Below are 18,806 nucleotides of genomic sequence, written 5' to 3' on the forward strand. Positions count from 1 at the left end.
TAACTTCGATTGAGTCCAGTTCATCATTTTTTTTAATAGATGATGCTTTTGGTGTCAATTCTACAAACTTTGCCTAGCACTAGATCCTGAAGACTTTCTTCCATGTTTTTTTTTTTTACTTTTAGAGTTCCATATTTTATACTTAAGTGCATTATTCATTTTGAATTATTTTGTGTATACAGTGTGAGACTTAGGTCAAGGTTCATTTCTTTTTACTATAGATGTCCAGTTTTCTGGCATTATTTGTTGAAAGAATTATCCTCTCCTCATTTAATTGCTTTTACAACTTTGCCAAAAATCAGTTGGGCATGTTTTTGTGTATGTAATTCTGGGTTCTCTACTTTGTTCCACTGGTTTATCCATGTGTGACTTTTTCTGCCAATAAAACACATTCTAGATTACTGTAGCTATACGGAAGGCTTTACTATTGGGTATTGGGTAGTATGATTATTTTTCAAGACTATTTTAGCTATTGTCTTGTATGCATGTGTTGCTACAACAAAACACCACAGACTAGTAACTTAAATAATGGGCATTTACTTCTCACAGTTCAGGAGGCTGGGAAGTCCAAGATTAGGTTGCAAGTATGATCTGATTCTAGAGACAGCCCTCTGTCCACAAACAGTTTCTTTCTCACTGCATCTTCACATAGTGGAGAAAAAGAGTGCACTGATGTCTCTTCCTCTTCATAAGAACACTTATTCCATCATGCAATATTCACTCTCATGACCTCATCTAAACCTAATTACCTCCCAAAGGTCCAACCTCCTACTACCATCATATTGGGGTTACAGCTTCAACATATGAATTTTGGGGGACACAAATATTTGGTCCATAATAGCTATTATAGGGTTGTGCCTTTCCTTATAAATTTTAGAAGAAGCATATCTATGTCTACAAAGTCTTTACTGGAGTTGATAAGAATTTCATTAAGAATTTACACACACACACACACACCACACACCAGCTGGTCCTGCTTAATGTAGCTATGCAGTAAGTATTAACAAACTGAGGGGTGTTAGAGGGAGGTGGGTGGGGGTGGGCTAGGTGGGAGATGGGTATTAAGAAAGACACTTACCAACTTACACTGAAAATTTCCAAATCTTTACGTATGGTGACTAACATAATATAATAAAAAATCATTAAAAAAAAAGAAAGAAAATTTCCAAATCTTTATCTTCACCCTTGATCTCTGTATTGAGCTCCAGATCCACATTTTCCCATACCAACTGAACATATCTATGTCAGTATTTCACTGAAATATCAACCTTAACCTATTCCAAACTAAATTCATCACTTTGCAACCTGTACTCACATTACACCTGAGAAGCTGTTCTTATTGACATTTTTATTTCCTATTTCATCATCAACCTTTCAGTTATCAAGGGCAGACATGCTTTTATATCACCATCCATATGTAATTAATCATCATATGTTGTTGATGCTTCTTCATAATTTCTTTCATGACTCTCACCAACTTCCCATTTTTATCACTCTGATTCAGGCCCCTATCATCTCTTATCTATGCTATTGCAACAGCCTCCTGATTTTCAGTTTTCCTATCTTTGTAATCCATTTATCTTCTTAAAATTCAGATTTCAAAATGGACTATAAATATCTCCCATTACCTACAATGTTTTGTTCATAGTAGTTGGTAAATATTTCCTGAATTAAATTATCTGTTCAAACCTAGATAGATGTGCTTACTTCTCACAATCCACTGAATGCAAATATCTACAGAGATAGTGAATATATTTATTCTCAAAATTTAAACTCAATATTTTCCTAAAGCTATTATATATGAAGTATTTGATGTTCAAAAATAGGCTTCTAAAAAGGCCAAAAATAGCCTCCAAAATAAAAAGCTATGTCAAAAACAACATCACACACACACACACACACACACACACACACACACACATATGCAAAAACAAACAAATGCTGTCCTGCTATTGCATACATTCCTCTTTTCAAGTTTTTATTCTGAAATGAGAAAACGGGATTCAATTTAAAATAGTAAAAATTTCAACATATACAGCCTGATACTTTACAAAGCTCACATTTAAAAAACGCATCATAAATGTAAACAGTTGGAAAGAATGCAATTTCTAGCATATTTGTAAACATTGGCATTTCAAAATAAGACTTTTAAATTACTCTTTCAAATATATCCAATGGAATCTAAATACTGTGGTGATTTGATGCTGTTCTCATTCATTTAATAATACATGGAAAAAACTTTTTTTTAGCAGGAAACATTTTAATTTATTTTGTCCTTGAACCTATATTTTCATTTCACTTTCCTAAAAAGAAATTTCCTAAAATAATATATTTTAAAAGTATTCTATAGATACCTTATTATAATTCCTGAAACAAAAATACGTATAGAAATTAAATCCTATGGTGTGCCTGGGTGGCTCAATCATTAAGCATCTACCTTCAGCTCAGGGCATGATCCCAGGGTCCTGGGATCGAGCCCCACACTGGGCTCCTCCACTGGGAGCCTGCTTCTTCCTCTCGCACTCCCCCTGCTTCTGTTCCCTCTCTCGCTGGCTATCTTTTTCTCTGTCAAATAAATAAATACAATCTTTAAAACAAAGAAATTAAATTGTATTTTTAAAATTTCCTTTGACAATATATTTTTTTCATTGATAACATTATAATTATTAACATAAAAATTAAAGAAAGCATCATAGGTATATTTTTTATTTGTAACAGGTATTAAAAAATATTAAGATTTTACTGGGAATGAATCATTAGTAGAGACAGATGGTACTTTTGTATTCAGTTCCTGTATCAACAATGAATATTAATTTTTGCTAGAATGAGACAAGAGTCAGCATCATTTTTTTTTTGTTTCTTTGTTTTACAGATGTGAGCACTGAAAAAAAAATGTTCACCTAAACAAGTGGACGAATGTAAATGGAAGGAGTTTTGTTACAGCAATGTCATGTAATTCTTTGAGCTCCTTTTGTGGGCGTCAGAAAACTGACTGGGGTTTTGAGTCAATGTTAATAATATTTTTTAACCTTCTTCAATATTGTGTAGCAATTAGGACAAGTTTGTTTTAAAGTCCTGTGTTTAGGGTTCAAGCTTTTCAAATCAGATACTGTTTTTGTTTATTTGATTGTTTGTTTGTTTTTGTTTTTGTTTTGCACCATTTTAGTGCTGTCCAATGTAGCTTGTGCCAAGTGAACAGATCCACCTCAGGGTCATAATAGATTGTTGCATGTGCAGTGTTTAACATACTGAAGTCTATGACTATATTATATTTTTAATTAGGTTCCATGCCCTGCGTGGAGCCCAATGCAGGGCTTGAAATCATGACCCTGAGGTCAAGATCTGGATGCTCAACCAACTGAGCCATCCCGGTGCCCCATGACTATATTATTTTTCTTTAAGTTGCATAATCAGATAATTTTGTGAAACAAATAAAGTATTCCTAAGTACATTTGAAAAATGCTAACTTCTGTAGCATCCTAACAGCTGACTGATTCAATTTGCTGGCCAGAATTTTTTTCAGAACACATTAACAGGGTGCATGGCTGCTAAGTTAACAGATTTCAACTGGTTTGCAGGCTTCTTCCCCCACCTGTATAATTCATTATTTAGAAGAGTATTTCAACCCGTAACCAATTTGCAGTTTCATTTTAAAATTCTAGCACTTGCAGAAATAGTAATTAATTCGGTAACAAATTCATCCACAATTTGTCATTCAATAATTCTACATATATTAAATATTTATTAGATGCAAAGCAGATAATAAGGCAATGAGGAGGCAGTGATGAGTAAGATATGGTTCTTATCCTTACAGTCATCTTCTCTCTGTTTGAATATGTTTACATCTTACTTTTATAATCAGAAATTTAAAAGGAACCCTCATGCTTCATAAAATATTATTCTCTTCAATTATTTTCTAGAAGATCTGTATACTTTCTTAGTCATTCCACAATTCTGTGTCCAAGATCTAGGAAAATGGTCATAATCTGCATACTTTACAAAAGCACATTCTCAGTAGAATCATACAGAATATTGTGTTATCAATGTCTAGTGTTTCATAGTTATTAGTTACTATTCAACATATTGTAAAAAGTATATGAATAGACAATTATATCTGAATCATAACAAGCTCAGAAAATATATTAGCAAAATAAGGTTGCAGACTCCTGGTACCCAAGAAGATAATACTCAGATGGACTATTTAGATGGATAAATTGGAACTACTTTTTCTACTACCATAAGTTATTTGCACCTCTATTATAACATTTTATTCACTTGGCCTGCTATTTACAGTGTGCTTTACTCTATGTCTGTTTTAAGCACAGTGGAGAATACAGTGGTGTAAAACACAGATAATTTTTTTCAGGTTTTTACTTTTTCAAGATTTTACTTAAATACCAGTTAGTTAACATACCGTGCAATATTAGTCTCTGGTGTAGAATTTAGTAATTCATCACTTATATAACACCCAGTGCTCATCATAACAACTGCCCCCCCTTAATAACCATCACATATTTAACCCATTGCCCCACCCAACTCCCCTCTGATAACCATCAATTTGTTCTCTAAGTGAAGAGACTGTTTTCTGGCTTGCCTCTCTTTCACCCCCAATGTTCATAGGTTTTGTTTCTTAAATTCCACTTATGAATGAAATCACATGGTATTTGTCTTTCTGTAACTGACTTATTTCGCTTAGGATAATACTCTCTAGCTCCGTCCACGTCATCGCGAATGGCAAGATTTCATTCATCTTTACACTGAATGATATTCTGTTGTGTATATATACCACATCTTCTTTATCCATTCATCAACTGATGGACACTTGGGCTGTTTCCATAATTTGGCTATTGTAGAAAATATTGCTATAAACATCAGGGTGCATGTATCACTTTGAATCAGTATTTCTGTATTCTTTGTGTAAATACCAGTGAAACTACTGGTTCATAGGGTAGTTCCATTTTTAAATTTCGAGGAAACTCCATACTGATTCAATAGTAGCTGCACAAGTTTGCATTCCCACCAACAGTGCAAGAGCGTTTCCCATTCTCCACAACCTTACCAACACCTCTTGTTTCTTGTGTTGCTTGCTTTTAGCAATTCTGAGAGGTGTGAGGTGATATTTCATTGTGTTTTGACTTGTATTTCCCTGATGATGAGTGATGTTGAGAATCCTTTCATATGTCTGTAGGCCATCTGGATGTCTTCTTTGAAAAAAATGTCTATTTATATCTTCTGCTCATTTTTGACTGGATTATTTGTTTTTTGGGTGTTGAGTTTGATAAGTTCTTATAAATTTTAGATGCTTACCCCTTGTCAGATATGTCATTTGCAGATATCTTCTCCCATTCTAAAGGTTGTCTTTTAATTTGGTTGATTATTTTCCTTCACTGTGCAGAAGCTTTTTATCTTCATGAAGTCCCAATATTTTATTTTTGATTTTGTTTCCTTTGCCTCAGGATACATACCTAGTAAGAAGTTTCTGTGGCCAGTGTCAAAGAGATTACTGTCTGTGTCGTCCTCTAGGAGTTTGATGGTTTCCTGTCTCACATATAAGTCTTTCATCCATTTTGAATTCATTTTTGTGTTTGGCATAAGAAAGTGGTCAAGTTTCATTCTTTTGCATGTTGTTGCTCTCCAGTTTTCCCAACACCAACTGTTGAAGAGACTGTATTTTTCCCATTGGATATTCTTTAATACTTTGTCAAAGAATAATTTACCATACTGTTGTGTTCATTTCTAGGTTTTTAATTCTCTTCCATTGAACTGTGTGTCTGCTTCTGTGATAGTACCATATTGTTTTGATCACCACAGCCTTGTAATATAACTTGAAGTATGTAACTGTGAGCCTCCAGCTTTGCTTTTGTTTTTCAAGATTGCTTTGGCTATTAGGGGTCTGTTGTGGTTCCATACAAATTTTAGGATTTTTTTCTAGCCATGTAAAAAATGGTGGTGTTATTTTTGATAGGGATTGCATTAAATGTGAAGATTGGTTTGGGTAGTATAGACATTTTAACAATATTTAGTATTTCAATTCTCGATCATGGAATGTTTTTCTACTTCTTGTGTCACCTTTAATTTCTTTCTTGTGTCACCTTTAATTTCTTTCATCAGTTTCATAGTTTTCAAAGTACAGATGTTTTCCCTCTTTGGTTAGGTTTGTTCTTAGGTATCTTACTATTTTTGGTGCAATTGTAAATAAGATTACTTCTTTTCTCTTTCTGCTGCTTCATTATTGGTGTATAGAAATGCAACAGATTTCTGTATGTTGATTTTATATTCTGTGACTCTACTGAATTTGTGTATCCGTTCTAGCAATTTTTTTGTGGAGTATTTTGGGTTTTCTTTATAGATTATTATGTCTTCTGCAAATAGTGAAAGTTTTAATTCTTCCTTACCAATTTGGAAGCCTTTTATTTCTTTTTGATTTCTGCTTGCTGAGACTAGAACTTCCAGTACAATGTTAAAAAACAGTGGTGATAGTGGACATCCTTGTTTATTCTTGACCATAGAGGAAAATTTCTCAGTTTTTTCCCATTGAGGATGATATTAGCTGTGGTATTTTCACATATGGCCTTAATTATGTTGAGTTATATTCCTTCTATCTCTACTTTGTTGAAGGTTTTTATCATGAATGGACTTTATACTTTGTGAAATGCTTTTTATTTAACTATTGAAAGGATAATTTAGTCCTCATACTTTCTTTTATTAATGTGGTATATCACATTGATTTATAAATATTGAACCACACTGGCAGTCCAGGAATAAATCCCACGTGATCGTGGTGAATGATTCTTTTAATGTACTGTTGGATTTGCTAGTATTCTGTTGAGAGAATCTTTGAATCCATGTTCATCAGGGATATTGGTGTTTTTTTTTTTTTTTGTGGAGTCTGTATCTGTCTTACCTTTGTCAAGGTAATTCTTGCTTCATAGAATGAATTTAGAAAATTTCCTGCCATTTCTCTTTTGGGGAATAATTTGAGAAGAATAGATATTAATTCTTCTTTAAATGTTTGGTAGAATTCTCCTGGGAAGCCATCTGGCCTTAGACTTTTGTTTACTGGGAGAGTCTTTGCTGGTTATCAATATATGCAAGTTTTCTATTTCTTCTTGTTTCAGTTTTGGTTCAGTTGATGTGTTTCTAAGAATTTAACCATTTCTTCCAAGTTATCTGATTTGTTAACATATAATTGTTCACAATATTCTCTTATAGTTGTTGATATTTTTGTGGTGTTGGTTGTAATCTATCCTCTCTCATTTGTTATTTTATTTATTTGATTCCTCTCTATTTTTGATAAATCTGGCTAGGGATTTATCAATTTTATTAACTTTTTCAAACCATTTTCCTGGTCTGATTAATCTTTTCTCTCTCTCTCTCTTTTTTTTTTTAGTTTCTATATCGTTTATTTCTGCTCTAATCTTTATTATTTCTTTCCGTCTGCTGGCTTTAGCCTTCATTTTTTGTTCTTTTTTATAGCTCTTTTCAGTGTAAGGTTAGGTTGTTTGAGATTTTTCTTGAAGTAGGCCTCTATAGCTATATCGTTCCCTCTTAGGACAACTTTGGCTGCATCCCAAAGGTTTTGTACTGTCATGTTTTCATTTTCATTTGTTTCCATGTATATTTTTTCATGTTCAGTTAGCCACTGTGTAGTACATCATTAGTTTTTGATATAGTGTTTAGTGATTCATTAGCTACATATAACACCAGTGCTCATCACAGCATGTGCCCTCCCCAGTACCCATCACCCTGTTACCACTTCCACCATCCCCCTCCCCTCTGAGACACTCAGTTTGTTTCCTGGGGTCCATAGTCTCTCATGGTTCATCTCCTTCTCTGATTTCTCCCCCTTCGGATTTCCCTCCCTTCCCCTATGGTCCTCTGTGCTATTGTTTATGTTCCACATATGAATGAAACCATATGTTAATTGTCTTTCACTGCTTGACTTACTTCACTTAGCATAATCCCCTCCAGTTCCATCCATGTCAGTGCAAATGTTGAGTATTCATCCTTTCTGATGGCTGAATAATATTCTATTGTATATATGTACCACATATTCTTTATCCATTCATCTGTTGAAGGGCATCTTGGCTCCTTTCACTGTTTGGCTATTGTGGACATTGTTGCTATGAACATTGGGGTGCATGTGCCCTTCTTTTCACTACATCCATGTATGTTTTTAAATATCTTCTTTGATTTCCTGATTGGCACATTCATTGTTTAGTACCATTTGTTTAACCTCCACGTATTTGTGATATTTCCAATTTTTTTTCTTGTGGTTGATTTCAAGTTTCATATCATTGTGGTCCTAAAAGATGCATGGTATGAACTCAACCTTTTGGTACTCGTTGAGGCCTGTTTTGTGACCTAGTACATGATCTTTCTGGAGAATGTCCCATGTGCACTTGAAAAGAATGTGTATTCTGCTGCTTTAGGATGAAATGTTCTGAATACATCTGTTAAGCTCATCTGGTCCATTGTGTCATTCAAAGCCATCGTTTCCTTGTTGATTTTCTGCTTAGATGATCAGTCCATTGACGTAAGTGGGGTGTTAAATTCCCCTACTCTTATTGTATTATTATTAATGAGATCCTTTATGTTCCTTATTAATTGCTTTATATATTTGATCGGCCTTCAACTGATTGGATAAAGCCCACACACATTAAGGAGGAAAATTTACTTTACTCAGTATATTGATTTAAATATTAAACTCATCCAGAAACAGCCAAAATAATGTTTTACCAAGTTTCTGGGTAACCCATATGTAGCCCAACCAAACTGACACAAATTTACCATTACACCCAGAAAAACAAGAGAGGAAAGGGAAAGTCATAATTAGATTTCTAGAAAATTGCAGGTAAAATACTTCCCAAAACTTTGAAAAAGATATTCATTCTGTTTCCAAGTGTTTAAAATCCATTGCAAGTAGAAGTTTAAAAAATCTCTTCAGCCTCTCCATACTAGGTATGTAGAAACTGTGATGCAATGAAGTAAAGTTACTTATTCAAAATTATACAGCTCATTAACCATGAAGTCAGAACTAAAACCAAAACCTTATAATTCTGATAGTCTTTCTAAGAATACATTGGTATAATCTCCCCTTTATCACCTGTACACATTACATGGAAGCTGGATAAAATTCAAACTGAATTTCAAAATGGCATTAGTGAAAGCATTTCTGATACATGACTATTATAGAAACACCTCTGTACAATTAGTGATTCTGATTTAGATGTTAAAGTACTTTGCACATAGTTATTACTGAGTTACTTGGCAATTTGGAGTTGGTTCAAAACATGCCCTTTTTCATCCTCTCACAAGGACTTCTGAACAAAGAAAATAGACTTTTAATGTTCCCTGTGAAAGTAAAGAGCATAATAAAGAGGTGTTTATACAGGCATGGAGCCAGAATAGACTGTTTTCAAGCTATTGTCACTGAGAGAAGGCATCTCTTCTAAACTAACCAACTTAGTAGAACACTGCTGTCTTCCTTCAGGTGTAGACTTAAAATACTATTAATACATCCTCTAGTCGTGTGTGAGCGTGTGTGTGTGCATGTGTGTGCGTGTGTGTGTTTAGTCATGGGTAACCAATACTTTCTTATGTTTCTCAAACTGTTCAGGTTTTTAAGCAAATATTAATATAAGGCCATTCACATTTTTAGATATTTTGTAAAAATAATTACAAACCTGCATGAAAGCACGGATAAGATGCTGTCCTTTAATGAACCCCATCTAAATTTCCATAAGAACCTGAAAAAAGATCATCATGAACCTCCTGGTAGAAATTATTCTGGGACAAAGTGACCCATTCTCAGAAGTGGGCTAATCTGGCAGGGGGTGGGGTGATTAGAGGGAATCTAAAAGAAAGTGAGTTTAAATACTGTTTTTGCTCACTTGCCTGGGTTTAAGCCTCAGATACTGTACTTAGGGTAAGGAAGAAGCTGGGTTAGATATTTGCAAGTCCAGGTGGGAGGGCTGTGAGCCTGCAATTCTAGCAGCTGCAGTGTGTTATGGTAGCTGCTTTCCTGTGCTAAGCTGATTTACTTTAAGGTCTGATCTCATCATCCTGTCAGTGTGAGTTCCCACCTACGCTGTTAGCTGCAGTTTTCTGCTTCAGCTAGAAAGCTAGAGTGCACCACAGGCAGTGGGGGAAGGGAGGGAAGCAAGGAAGACTGCTCTCAGCACTTGTGCTTTTGTTAGTTCTACAGAAGAGGCAGAGAAACAGGAGATAACAAAGGCTCCATTTCCTTTCTGTGAGAGAAGGCTTTTGTCTTTCCTCCTGCAACAATGTCAGTGTCTGGCAAGAAAGAGTTTCATATGAAACAGACCCTAAGGCTACACTGGAGGTGGTTTAGTCATCCTTCTCAAGGGTCGCCCAACACTGGAATCTGCTTTCAGCAGGAAGGATATGAGCATAGAGGGACCCCGGTTCAGGGCAGGTTGAACAACCATGCTCAGGACAGAAACAGACTGAAAAAAAGGAACAATCCTTTCCACCCCAACATACTAACACCAGTGCCAGGACTGGCCCCTGACCATCAAAGAGCCTTTCAGAATTGGCACTCACAAAACCTGATAGAACATCTTCGAGCAAATGAAGATACTCCTAAAGCAGTTTCAGAAGAGAATTTGTTTAAAGAAGCCTGTGAGAAACACTTACAAGATTTGGAGATGATTGCTGATGATAATACAGAGGATTCTACAGTGAGGTAGGAGTTTTCAGTCACATAACTGAAAACCATAGACTAGGTTAACTTATTCTCTACAACTCTCATTTACTGCTTAAATAAAAGTGCTATAATTTTCTGAATTTGTACGCAATCAGGGTTTATAAGAAACCCCCTCCTCTTAAGTCTATAAAGGAAAACAGTAATTTTACATATGTTTTGATAATTAATGGGAAATATGTTTTAGGGTTGTGAGTTTACTTTTCTGATTCCATTTCAATTCTGTTAAGATTTCTGTTTTAGTCGTAAGAGATGTTTATTATAATTACTAACTTTTTGTAAATATTCTCTGTGGCTTGGATGTTCATATACTTGTGATTCTCTGTGCCAGTGTAATAAATCACATAAATAGAAACTCTCTCTGACTTTTGCGAGTTAGGCCAATTCTGACAAAATAAAAGCTCTAACTGCTCAGCGCATTCTTATCTGTTCCTTAGTACATAGTTGCTGTATTTGCACTCGATAAATACATTATCTTTATGTGAGAGTACAGAAGAGCTTCATTTCGCATTTGAGATTTATTTCAAGTTGTATTTGTTTCATAGATAGCTTACAATCATGAAAATATTTTGCATAAAACAAGTAATGAAATGGTGCTTATAGCAGCAATGTCTGAACGTAGGAAATGGAACATGTCAGCTATTTCAGGACGTTAAAATTAAGTAAGAAGTGATAGTAAGTATAGCTTTAGTATAGCTCATAAAATATTTGACTTTGTCTTTATTTTTGTGTCCACTAGTACTGTTTGAGTGGAAGAAAATTATGTTGTGTACTCTAATCTTGTCCAATATAACAACCTAGTACATTTTTCCTTTTTTTTCTTTTTCATTATCAGATTTTATTTCCCCCATATATGTTGACACAACTGATGATCTTGGCAATGTAATTAAAGTGTAAAAGAGCCATAGGAAAAGAAGGATTTTGGTTATATTTTAAATTATATAACAATTCAACATGAAGCTATGCTTATTTATTTGGAAATAATCCTTATTTATTTATTCAGTGTACTGTGTCTCTACATAAGTACAGAGGAGAAGGACTGGTAAATTTGCTTCTAGATACAAGGTTTCTTTTTCCCCAATATATCTGCCTGACAATTCCTTGGTTCCATAAATTCGAAATATAATATCGGTAGAAAAAGCAGCATAACATTATGACAAATGGCAATCAACTGTGCAAAATGATGTCTTTGTGGGAACTCAGTCTTCCTGTTGCAATGTAAACATGCAAAAGACCTTGTGAAATGACTAAGTGTAATATTAGATTGTACGTGATACAGACATTTTAAGAAATAGTGTATATATTAATTTTCCTAAATATTTTGTGATTACCCAAGAAAACGGTATATAACTGCTAGGATAGCAGGTTGTATTTAATAGAACTAATAGTACTTTCAAAATGATACATAATCCATGTTTTTAGATTCAACACATTTTCAAAAGATCTCTTCCACACCATGAATAACAATTTCAAAAACTGCTGAATTTAGAGATTAATATTAATGCATTTGACTCTGTTGTAGAGAAATTTAAATTATCCATGTGACTTCCTGATAAAATTTTTTGAAGATTCCTGAATTTATTTGCCAGCACGAGAATATATTCACGATAAATTAGTTGTTAAAAAATGCTGGCTAAAATGTCGAATATAAAGTGTCACCAAGTAATATTTTTAAAAAATAGATTTTCTCTTTTATTTTATTCCTGATAGTTTTCATGTTTTAAAGAGATGTTCTGTTAAATATCTTATGGTTACAGTGGAAAGTTAATATTTTTCTTAAAATAATTAGAGGAAGTGGTTTTATAGGTGTGCCAAGGATATTTTAAGCAAAAGAGAAGATGTAAATTAATTACAATATGATGGTTTATTAATCTATCATTAGCCATCTGGATTATGCCTTGATTAGGAGAGTTTGAGAGGGAAATTTCTGTGTCTTGCTTCTCTAATGCCTCTCTTCAACAAGATTGGGGAGCAAGAGGAAAGTATCCTGAGAAGCCTGGCATTCCCTCTTGGGGTAAACAAACAAAGTAACAAGGCCATCAGTGCGGAGAATTATCACACTACTACAAGATGGACTCTGACACTTTTGGCAAAGTAAGGGTATCTAAGTCATCCTGCTCTCTACAAATATTGCAGAAAATTAATAGAGAATAGACTAAATTATTAACATGAAACATAACTGAATAACCTACAATTATTCCTAAAACAGATAATAAATCCGAAGTATTAAAGTTGTACATAAGTGATGCATCACTTAATTCTACAGCTGAAACTATATTCCATTGTATGTTAACTAACTGGAATTTAAATAAATATTTGGAGAAAGAAAAAGATAACTAGTTATATTAATATGTTGGTTTGAATATTTAAAAAACCCAAATACATTCTGATGTAATTGAATTGTAAATATGTACTTCATTTAGAAACAGCACTGTGTCATGATCCCACACTATAACTATGTGCATGTCAGTGTGCCAGTCATTATCATTGTTTTGTCTTAGTTATCTGCTAACTCTACATCTTTGCTTCATCACAACTACCTTGTTCAGTGTTCTTTCTTTTCTTTATTTCAACCTCAGCATTCCAAAAACCAGAACAAATATTTTAATAGTGTGTTATGGTCATGCTTCTCATATGACATATATTGATTTTTGTTTATTCATTTTATTCATTTGTTTTTAGATTCCACTTATGAATGAAATCACATGGTATTTGTCTTTCTCAATCTGACATCTTTAACTTAGCAAAATTTTTATACTGCATTATTCAGTAGAAATTATTACTTCAAAGGAAATAAGGAGCAATAATTTGTAGTTTATAGAAAGTTTAAGGTTAAATCCTTTTGCCTATGGTTTAAAATGTACTGCACAAAATTATAGAAATTGTTTAATTGCTTTACTAAATTTAGAGCATTTTAACAAATAATTTAATAATAATGCAATGATTCCAAGCCATTTTATTTTTTTTATAATAACATTTTTTATTATATTATGTTAGTCACCATACAGTACATCCCCAAGCCATTTTAGAGATAGGACATCTATTGGTTGATTTTAAATCTTTGCTAGTTACATCCTTATTCCTGAGAATGAGGTACCATGATCCTTACGTTTCATTTCTAATGGTGTAGTATTGCATATATATTTAACTTAAAATTAATTAAATATGTTTAAGATTTAAAAAATTTGGGACTCCTTTCCATTTAGGGATCTAGCAATATGTTAGGTCCATGTTTCTTTAAATGTTATGATTAAGCATTTTTATAGTTGTTATTTCTTTTTTATGTTCAATTAGCCAACATATAATACAAATTTAAAAAGTAAACTATAAGCAGAAGTACTAAGTAACTGATAACAGTTGTTACTTCTGATTTTTGAAAGGCAATTATTTCTCTTCTGCATTGGGAAATAGAAATAAAAGACAGAATGATTGGTATTATTTAATATGCGACTTCAAGAACATCATATTAATATCAACCTGTTACACATTGCCTAAATGTTCAGTCACTTAGTACTTTATAGTTTATTTTTTAAAATTTGTATGTCTTCTTTCTGACTTTTGTAAGACATTTTCTTAATAGTAATCTCATTGATGTCTTTCCTGTGACTTTGTAAGTAAAAATTAATTGCAGTGATATATGCATATCAGTGTAAAACTCTTATATTTGAAGATGAAAAACTGAAATCAAGGTGGAGGGCACAGGAGCCAGCTGAAAAAGCTCTCATTGGCCAAAGCCGGAATGAATTTAACAACAAAATAAAATATTGTTTGACTATAAACCAGAGTTAAAAATAAATATTTGTAATCCATATTGATGAATAAGTGATTGAATAAATGGAGCAAAGACAAATGTATTATGCAGAGAAATTCCACATGATTTATGTACATCATCTGCCTTCGAGGAGGTGGAGGTGACTACTGTACTTTAAATGTGAACTGCACATAGACCTCTTTCTTAAAAGTGATACAGTATAGAACCGTTGGGGTGGGGGGGAGTAAATTTACAGTACAGAAACCTAACAAATACAACCTCAGCCAGGTAATCAAGTTTAACATCAGAAGTGCTCAGTCATTTTGACAGTATGTACACTTGGTATGATGTGATGATTCTGGTACTTTACTTCTGTCCTTTTCTCCCACAAAACCTATAACCTCCCCAATATAATAATGAGAAAAACCATCAGACAAATGCAAATAGAGAAACACTGAAAAAGTATCTGGTTTGTAATCTTCAAACTATTAATGTCATAACAAAAGGGAAGTCTGAGGGGACTCTGGGTGGCTCAGTCAGTTGAGTGGCCCGCTCTTGGTTTCAGCTCAGGTCAGGATCTCAGTGTCCTGGGATCGAGCTTCACATCAGACTCCATGCTTAGCAGGGAGTCTGCTTCAGAATTCTCTCTTTCCCTCTGCCCCTCCTCCCACTTGCTCTCTCTCTGTAAAATAAATAAATAAATCTGAAAAGAAAAGGAAAGTCTGAGAAACTGTCACAATCAAGAAGATCCAAGAAGACGTGATGATGTGGAGCAGAAAAAAAGACCTTAGGTAAAAACTGAGGAAATCTGTATAAAGAATGGATTTCAGTTAATAATAACGTCACTGTATTCGTTAGTTAATTGTTAAATGTGCTATATTAATATAAGATATTAATAATAATGGAAACTGGGTGTGGGGTTTTTGGAGACTTTCTATACAATTATTAAACTATCAAAATTTTTCTGTAAAAAAGCACAATATTTTAGCAAGTGCTATCCTAGTATGGTAGATTCCACAAATCAATACTAGAAGACCACCCAGTTATCAAAACTTGTTTATTTGTTTTCTTTAGTTTTGTTCTTTGGCAACTGATTAAAAAGGTATTAAATCAAAAGCAATAGCTGTTTCCTCCATGCAAAAATCCTATACATTGGCAACAAGATAATATCCTAAAGGCAATTGTAGGGAAGGCAGCTAAAGTTATGAGAATATCTAAAACCTATATGCAATTTCTAGTCCTATCCTGATGATATGGATTGTGGTTATCAATTGGTGTGGACCAATTTTTAAGGGCATAGCAACTAATAAGGTCCTAAGTTGGGTATAATAATAAGCTAATAGAAATCATTGTTTATTTAATCATTGAGTACAAAATTATACTAATGAAGTGGCATATATTTACTGGTGCTTTTAAATGAAACATAACCTCTTTTTTCCAAATTTCTTTACATCACTGTCTATGGTTTATCTCTCAGGAGGAAAACAACATCATATATAAAAACAAGCATATATATATATATATATATATATATATATATATATATATATATATAAAATTATCCCTCCATTCTAAAATGAAAAATATAGCAATTGAGAATATTCTGTTTTTATTTTAATTTTTATTTTTTAAGTAAGCTCCATGCCCAGCATTGAGCTCAAAGTGGGGCTTGAACTCATGACCTTGAGATCAAGAACTGAGCCAAGAGCAAGTGTCAGATGTCCAATTGACTGAGACACCCAGGTTCCCCAGCCATTGAGTGTTTCTGTTCATGGTGATTCTGTTCCATTCATATTATTATTACTTTGATGTAGTGTTCCATGATTCATTGTTTGCATATAACACCCAGAGCTCCATGCAATATGTGCCCTCCTTACTACCCATCACCAGCCTATCCAATTCCCCCACTCCCCTCACCTCTGAAGCCCTCAGTTTGTTTCCCAGAGTCCATAGTCTCTCATGGTTCATTCCCCCTTCTGTTTACCCCCTCTTCATTCTTCCCTTCCTGCTCCTACCATTCTCCTTGCTATTTCAATGTTCCATAAATGAGTGAAACCATATGATAATTGTCTTTCTCTTCTTGATTTATTTCACTTAGCATAATCTCTTTGAGGTAAATATCTAGGAGTGCATTCCTGGGTCATAGGGTAGCTCTATTTTTAACTTTTTGAGGGACCTCCACACTGTTCTCCAAAGTGGCTGTACCAACTTGCATTCCCACCAACAGTGTAAGAGGGATCCCCTTTCTCCACATCCTCCCCAACATTTGTTGTTTCTTGCCTTGTCAGTTTTTGCCATTCTAACTGGCGTATGGTGGTATTTCAATGTGGTTTTGATTTGAATTTCCCTGATGGCTAATGATTTTGAACATTTTTTCATGTGTCTGTTAGCCATTCATATGTCTTCATTGGAAAGGGTCTGTTTATATCATCTGTCCATTTTTTGATTTGATTAGTTTCTTGGGTATTGAATTTGAGAAGTTCTTTATAGATCTTTGATACTAGCCTTTTATCTGTAGTGTTGTTTGCGAATGTCTTCTCCCATTCCATGGGTTGCCTGTTTGTTTTGTTGACTGTTTCCTTGGCAGTGCAGCTTTTTATCTTGAGGAAGTCCCCCACAAGTTCATTTTATCCTTTGTTTCTCTTGCCTTTGGAGATGTGTCATGAAAAAGGTTGCTGTGGCCGATGTTGTAGAGGTTGCTGCCTATGTTCTCCTCTAGGATTTTGATGGATTCCTGTCTCACATTGAGGTGTTTCATCCATTTGGAGTTTATCTTTGTGTATGGTGTGGTCAAGTTTCATTCTTTTGCATATAGCTGTCCAATTTTCCCAGCACCATTTATTGAAGAGACTGTCTTTTTTCCACTGGATGTTTTTTCCTGCTTTGTCAAAGATTAGTTGACCATAGAGTTGAGGGTCCATTTCTGGAATCTGTATTCTGTTCCATTGGTCTATGTGTCTGTTTTTGTGCCAGTACTATGCTATCTTGGTGATCACAGCTTTGCAGTATAGCTTGAAATCAGGCAACGTGATTCCCCCAGGTTTGTTTTTCTTTTTCAACTTTTCCTTGGCAATTAAGGGTCTTTTCTGGTGTCGCACACATTTTAGGATTGTTTGTTTCCAGCTCTTTGAAAAATGTCATTGATATTTTGATCAAGATGGTGTTGAAAGTATAGATTGCTCTGGGTAGCATGGACATTTTAACTATGTTTATTCTTCCAATCCATGAGCATGGAATGTTTTTCCATCTTTTTGTGTCTTCTTCAATGTCTTTCATCAGTGTTCTGTAGTTTCTAGAGTATAGATCCTTTACCTCTCTGATTAAGTTTATTCCGAGATATCTTATGGGTTTTGGTGCTATTGTAAACTGAATCAATTCCCTAATTTCTCTTTCTTCAGTCTCATTGTTCATGTATAGAAATGCAACAGATTTCTGTGCATTGATTTTTATCCTGACATGTTACTGAATTGTTGTATGAATTCTAGTAATTTGGGGGTGGAGTCTTTTGGGTTTTCCACATAAAGTATCATGTCATCTGTGAAGAGAGAGAGTTTGACTTCTTCTTTGCCTATTCGAATACCTTTTATTCTTTTTTGTTGTCTGATTGCTGTTGCTAGGACTTCTAGTACTATGTTGAACCATAATGGTGAGTGGGCATCCTTGTCATGTTCCTGATCTTAAGGGAAAGGCTCTCAGCTTTTCCCCATTGAGAATGATATTCACTGTAGGCTTTTCATAGATGGTTTTTATGAGATTGAGGAATGTACCCTCTATCCCTACACTCTGAAGGGTTTTAAACAGGAAAGGATGCTGTATTTTGTCAAATGCTTTTTCTGCATCAATTGAAAGGATCATATGGTTCTTGTCTCTTCTCTTATTAATGTGATCTATCACACCGATTGATTTGCTAATGTTGAACCACCCTTGCATCCCAGGGATGAATCCGACTTTGTCATGATCGATCATCCTTTTAATGTACTGTCAGATCCTATTAGCTAGGATCTTGTTGAGAATTTTGGCATCCATATTTATCAGGGTTATAGGTCTGTAATTCTCCTTTTTGATAGGGTCTTTGCCTGGTTTGGGGATCAAGGTAATACTGGCCTCATAGAGTGAGTTTGGTAGTTTTCTTTCTGTTTCTATTTTTTGAAACAGCTTTAGGAGACTAGGTATTATTTCTTCTTTAAATGTTTGGTAGAATTCCCCAGGGAATCCATCAGGCCCTGGACTCTTGTTGTTGTTGTTTTTTTTTTTTTTTTGGGGGGGGGTGGGAGGTTTCTGATCACCGCTTCAATCTCTTCATGATTAATTGGTCTGTTTACATAACCA

The 18,806-nt window shown here is 34.2% G+C and overlaps 1 protein-coding gene across 2 annotated transcripts in view; it reads left to right on the forward strand.

Moving 5' to 3' along the window:
* Window positions 1-10,065: 10,065 nt before the first annotated feature.
* The window catches only part of KLHL4 (kelch like family member 4), a 161,446-nt gene continuing 152,705 nt past the window's right edge, over window positions 10,066-18,806 (forward strand). The window contains exon 1 of one of the 2 annotated variants that reach the window (XM_026480150.4): window positions 10,066-10,708. In XM_026480150.4, coding sequence (XP_026335935.2) covers window positions 10,287-10,708 — 422 coding nt within the window. In that variant the 5' untranslated portion in view covers window positions 10,066-10,286. The remainder of the gene's footprint in view (window positions 10,709-18,806) is intronic. The other variant, XM_057313000.1, reaches the window with a different exon arrangement.

Source organism: Ursus arctos, chromosome X, assembly GCF_023065955.2.
Source record: "Ursus arctos isolate Adak ecotype North America chromosome X, UrsArc2.0, whole genome shotgun sequence".
NCBI lineage: Eukaryota > Metazoa > Chordata > Mammalia > Carnivora > Ursidae > Ursus > Ursus arctos.